Genomic DNA, 6,000 nt, shown 5'->3' with positions numbered 1-6,000 from the left:
CACAGCTGGTGATGGGCAGTTCTCAGTCACCTCTGGTCAGAGCTGGCAGCTGTGGCTGAGTCTCTGCTGGACTTCTCTGGCCCCTTGTTCTAGGAGGTCTCACCTAACTCTAGCAACATGTTCATAATTAGCATCACCCTAGCAGCTGCCTGCTGGGGTCTGAGCCCGGCTCCTGACATTGGCATTGCCAGCACAGTACCTAGGGGCTTGGGGCCCGGGCTGTGCTACATTAATTCACTGCCACCTTGATACCCGCTACGTTCCTTTGTCTTCAGCGATCCCCTGTCACACTTCTCCCTGGAGACTTCATGCAAACAGGACTCCTGTCCCCGACATCTGTACCCCGCCCCCCAAGCCCTTGCCAGCCCATAGTTCTGAACACTGTCACAAATGGAAACATGAAGAGTCTTGGAAAACTAAAGATGATCGTTCTCTTGGAGGTTCTGGAAGCTGTGAAGTAAAGCCCCTGGGCCTTTTATCATCTCTGTTGCCATGGCACCACAGCTGCCGAACTTGAGGGAGGCCAGCATGTGGGTAAACCTCAGCAGACAATGACCAAGCAGACACTTGCCTTGAGAAAGAGTCTTTATTTAGTTTGCCTCATCGTGAGGACAGATTAAGGTTGACACTACAGGTTGAGAAAGTCAGCTATAAAAAACGTGAAAAGGAAAACTATCTAGAAAAAACATTGCTGCTCCAATGTTTGGCTCAAGGTCGTGTGGGGTTGTAGACAGGGATCTCATTTTCCTATGACATTCCTCCCCGTCTTCAGCCCGCAGACCCTGGGAAAACTTGGCCCACACCTTTCTTCTCTGCCATCTCATCATACTTTGCCGTGCATGCATTTGTGCTAAGGGAAACCTAGCCACGGTGTGTCCGGTTGCCGAGTCTCACACGCTCATGCCTTCCATCTTTTCTGGGAATCTGTGCACGTGGAGCCAATGCCTGGGTGTGCTTTGCTTCACATCTTAGTGCTCAGAGGCTGGCCACGGGCAATGCGTGTCCTCCTTCCAAGTGTGAAAGCTGCCACAGCTAGGACCAGTGCCAGGAAGATCCCACCAAAGATGGCAGCGGTAGGGTAGGCTGCCTGGGAGCTAGCCGGAGCTGGTTTCTCCACATCCTTCACTGCCAAGTCTGAGGGGGCAAAAAAGGAGAGTGAGATGATGGCGTGGGACAGGACACAGGCCAGAGAATGGCAGAGGGGACAAGGAACTGGGTGGTCCTTGTCAGAACCTTTCAGTGGGGAGGGATGAGGAAATGGGAGAAGAGGAAACTGAGGCTGGCTTCCAGGAGGCAAGAGAGATTTACTGCCATTGTCTTGCCAGCCAGGGGAGTTAGGGAAGGGTCTCAGCAGCAACTCAGGCCTGGGCTTCGGGAGAATGAATCTGGATCGGGTCTGCAGATGAGTGTAAGGGGAGAGGGCTGTGGCATTTAAGCCAGTTGGGAAATGGTGACAAGAGTCCCAGGCAAAAGGAACCCAGGACCTGAGCTACTGTGGTGACTGCAGGATAAAGGGAAAACAGATACCGGGCAGCACCTGCCTCTTGCTTTTCTCACTGTCCTGTTCAACGCAGTCCCACCCCCAGCGGAGGCACCAGATTCGCACAAGTTCTGCTCTGACTATACCTGTCTATCTGCCTCCTACCATGCAATAGGCCTTTGGTAAACATTGAATGAGTGAATGAGGAAAGAGTGTAGAATCAGCCTGGCGTAGGGACTGGCCTACTGTGGGGCATGAGGACAAGAAGCTATCACAGATGGTTCCCAGAAGGTGGCAGTGATGTCCTGATCTAGGTAGGGGTAGGTTTGTGACAAAAGAACAAACCCACTTCTGCCTCGGTCACCCTGGCTATTATATCTCCCTACCTGACACCAGCCCTCGCCAGAAGTCCCAGGAGTCCCACTGTGGACATTTCCTAGTCAATACCCACAACAAAACAACATAGCAGAAATCACATCTACCACCTGGGCTAGGTGGGGAGTAAAATGGCCCGTTTAGTGCCAGTCCCCCCAGACGTCAAAATCAATTCACGTTTCCTACGTTTCCATGTCCCACCCAGCCGGTGAATTCAAAACACCTGTTACCACCGCGATGCGGAGCAATATTCCCATTACTTACGTTAACAACAGAAACTATAGCACATTCACTAAACACCCAGTGACTTGCACCAGACAAGGACCAAGGCATTTTAAGGAACATTGCTTTATCAAGACCTTTTAACAGTCTGAAGAGACATTAGCTCTCTCACCTTATAGATAAGGATTCTGGGAGCTCCAAACACAGACAATCAAGCCTTCCAGGTCACAACTCTCTTGCCTACAACCTACATGTGACCTTGAGTCTGGGGGGGTGGGGCAGCAACCAGGCCTAATTCATTGACTGGTGTGCAGTTTGTGTTGGCCCATATCACAGTCAAAAGCATCCCAAATCGACCAGAATCATGGACCCCACTGGGAAGTAGGATCTGAGGGTAACCACCTACCCAGGCTCCTCCTGTCTTTGCTGGGGGATTGCAACTGGATGGGTCCCAGGACAACGTCCACCTTCTCTTGATAGGAGCCTGTGTCCCTCTTGGACCTCACCACGCAGCCCCGGTAGCACCGGGAAGAGGCATCGTATGCTCTGCACACCACCAGTTTACACTGCAGGTACACTGAAGGGAAGCGGTTCAGGAAGTGGAAGGAACTGAATTTGAAGCGGGTAATGCGCGGTGACGGCGAGGAGTAGATTCGGTAAGTTTCATCTCTTACGCATCTGGAAGTAAGGAGAGCAACTGGTTAGCTTGCTGAAGCCTGGTCTCATCTGAATACCCCTGCACTCTGCAGTCATCCTGGCTGCCTGGGCCTTCGGTGCCACCACACACAAGTTGTGGGGTGTGCACGTACGTCCCAGCAGCCCCAGTACCTCCCCAGTGTGTTTAACACAGCAAATCACCTGCCGTGACAAGCTCAGTGTGCTCGGATAATCGGGGGGAGCTCAAGTTTGGAATCCAAGAGCAAGCCAGAGGCAGGACAGGAAAGGAGATGGCCTCGTCTTCCCTTTCCTGGTCACTGGGCCTCAAAGGTGACAATCAAATGTAGGCTGAACATCTTCCATGCTCCCTGACCCTTGTCTCCTAGGGCCCCTCTGCCGAGCCCCCCACCAGGCCTGGCCTGCCCCTGTGCAACACCGTGTCCATCTTGGCAAGTTCTCTCTAGGACCCTACTCCAGTACCCAGCACTTCCTCTCCCCTGGGGCACCTTGTCTCTGCTGGTGATAGAAGGAAACTAGCAGCCAATCTTAAAGAATTCCACTGAGAAGAAGTGCCATGCCCGCCGGTAGAGATTTCACAGTGGGGCCTGGACTTGCACACCCAACCTGTCAGGCCTCCTCCAAGACTACAGAAGCATCACACCTGCTCCTCCAGGCAAGCTGGAGCAGAGATCAGTGCAGCCAACCTGGTCTCCATTGATTCAACCTCAACGTGGAGCCAGGGTGGAGAACTTGCATTCCTGGTAGATGGCTAAGCTGTGTTCTCAGGGCCCACCATCCTTTTTCATTTAACCTTCCCAATAACTAATCCCCGTCCCTATCTCCAGCTGACTTGTGGTGCAGAAACTGACCCAGAGATGTGTGTACTTTAGTTTGGGTCTGCTCTCAAATCAATGCATTTCCCATGGCATGTTCATGTTTTTAACCCTAAGGCTAGAGTTGAGGCAGGAATGGCCTCAGGGTTGCCATAAACCCATCCAGTTGTTCACATGAGGCTCTGGGGAAGTCTCAGCCTCAGAGGTCAAGGCCTGCTTCAGTTATAAGTGCGGATCTTTTTTAGCCAACCAGTTGAGTGACCGTTGGTGAGTCATTCCTCTCTTCCCACAGGACATGGTGCCTAATAACCTGTCCCCTTCATCAGGAATGTGACCCAGGACACAGCATGAGGGTTCCTCAAAAGGCAGAAGTCCCATGTAGAAAACTATCTAAGCTTGAACCCCTGGCAGGTTCAGTTAGCCAAAAATCTGCATTCCTTGAGCTTTTTTGGCTACTCATGTGTGAGTTACAAGGCAAAAGTTTGCATCTGTCCCATACACGAGTCCTTACCCACTCCGGATGAGATCATATGTCAAAGATGAGAAGTCATTGGGGTATGGTGAAGCCACACAGGTGTCCACAAACAAGGCCAAGGAGGCATCAGAATGGAGAATTTCAGCCTGAAGGTACAAGTTTTGGTCCAGATCCACATAGTATGGGCTGCTGGTCACTGGATACAAGAAGGAGGAGGATGTATAAAAGGAAACGTTCACATCAAAATTGCCATACTGGACTTCTTGGATCTCGACGGTGTTGTTGGTGATGTACACAGTATTGATCCAGGTGTTCTGAAGCATCTTGCAGCTGACATGGATGTGGAGGTCCTTTTTCCTTTTGATGATGCCATTCGAAACAGCTGCTTTGAGGAAGTTGGAGTAGTTGATGGTCTCATTGTCAGTCTAACAGAGGAAAGCAGATCAGGTCGGGTCAGTGCTGGTTTGGGTTAGAATGAGCAGAAATGACTCAGGGAGATGCTCACAGAATCTTACAGAGGTGCCACCCTGTCTGCTTTGTGGCTGCTATTACCTAGGATGGATATCAGCGTAACCAGCCAATGTCCCCCACTCTCCCACATTCTCTGGCACATGGTGATGCAGGCCCTGATAATCTGTACTTATGGCTCTTGCTTGTGGCAAAACGAAGATGTCTTGATGGCCCTCAGCCTGCAGTGTGTCTGACCAAGCTCAGACTCCATGGTTCAGGACTCAGAGCAGGATGTTCTGAGCCTATTCTCACTGTCACTGGGGGCAGTAGGTCTCATACTCATGAGAGGGTCCTGGTAATATCAGTGTAGAATGCTTTCTATTTTGAGTGACTGATGACTTCTTCAGTGTGGTGATTGGCCACAGTGGAAGCCGGAAGCCATGAGATCTGCACTTAGAACTGAAGCAGGCCTTGACCCCTGAGGCTGAGACTTCCCCCAGAGCCTCATATGAACAACTGAATGGGTTTATGGCAACCCTGAGGCCATTCCTGCCTCAACTCACTCTACTATGGAACTATTCACTTTCACTGAGCAGCAAACTCATAAGGAGGCTGTTGCCCTGTGCCATTGAATGTGTCTACCATCTCTGGGAGCTGCCATGCCAGGAGCCTTACGCCTGGGGCCTGTGAGCATCTTAAGGAAAGAGTGATGTCTAAACACGTCTCTCTCATTTTCTTGGTATAGCAACAGCATCAGTAGCATCTGTAAGTATCCGTGAAGCAACTGGAAAGAATGAAGCCAGTGGACCAGAAGTACTTTGATAGGCAGAGGGTGTGGCAAGGAGCCAGTGGCCAAGAGGACACACGTGAACACCCAGAAGACCATGTTGGTGACTGTCTGGCTCCAAGTAAGGAAAGCACAAGTACGCCATCACCAGGCTGGGCCTGTGAGGCTTCTTCACAGCCTGGGTGCTATGATGCACTTCTCTCAATCCCATGTCATAAGCCCTGCATGCCATATGAGCAGGAGAATAATACCATAGTGACATGGACAGTGTCACTGTACTCTTCATAATGGATAAAAAGGCAGGGCAGGACAGAGCAGAGACAGACAGACAGACAGACAGACAGACACACACACACACACACACACACACACACACACAGAGAGAGAGAGACAGAGACAGAGAAAGCAAGCTTTCCACTATAGTCATGTGAACTGTGAAGGGTGAACCCCTAACTGATTGGGACCTGGATAAGGTCCCCTGCGTTCCCAGCACTTACACAACTTACATATAATTATTTTTTCAGAATCTAGAGCCTTCCCCTTCTTCTCTGTTGTTGAGAACTCTACTCTGCATGTGAGCCTTCCAGAAACACTGAACATGAGACAAAAGCTTTTGGATCATAACACGAATCTTAAAAGGTCTTATTAATAAAAACAAACCCAGAGCCAGATATTGGGGTGAATGATGGAAGATCAGAGAGACAGAACAGGCCACAGCTAA

General features: G+C 50.6%; 1 protein-coding gene across 4 annotated transcripts in view; it reads right to left on the bottom strand.

Annotated features, from left to right (window-relative positions):
- Positions 1-567: 567 nt before the first annotated feature.
- Dmbt1 (deleted in malignant brain tumors 1) overlaps positions 568-6,000 on the bottom strand; it is a 53,647-nt gene continuing 48,214 nt past the window's right edge. For all 4 annotated transcript variants that reach the window (XM_076553817.1, XM_076553820.1, XM_076553819.1 and 1 more), the window contains 3 exons: positions 4,079-4,467; positions 2,484-2,755; positions 568-1,134 (listed from right to left, as the gene is read on the bottom strand). In XM_076553817.1, the coding sequence (XP_076409932.1) occupies positions 962-1,134; positions 2,484-2,755; positions 4,079-4,467 (834 nt within the window). In that variant the 3' untranslated portion in view covers positions 568-961. The remainder of the gene's footprint in view (positions 1,135-2,483; positions 2,756-4,078; positions 4,468-6,000) is intronic.

Source organism: Peromyscus maniculatus, chromosome 1 (genome assembly GCF_049852395.1).
Source record: "Peromyscus maniculatus bairdii isolate BWxNUB_F1_BW_parent chromosome 1, HU_Pman_BW_mat_3.1, whole genome shotgun sequence".
Taxonomy (NCBI): domain Eukaryota; kingdom Metazoa; phylum Chordata; class Mammalia; order Rodentia; family Cricetidae; genus Peromyscus; species Peromyscus maniculatus.
The sequence above is the reverse complement of the archived record's forward strand: the minus strand, read 5'-3'. Positions and strand labels throughout refer to the sequence as shown.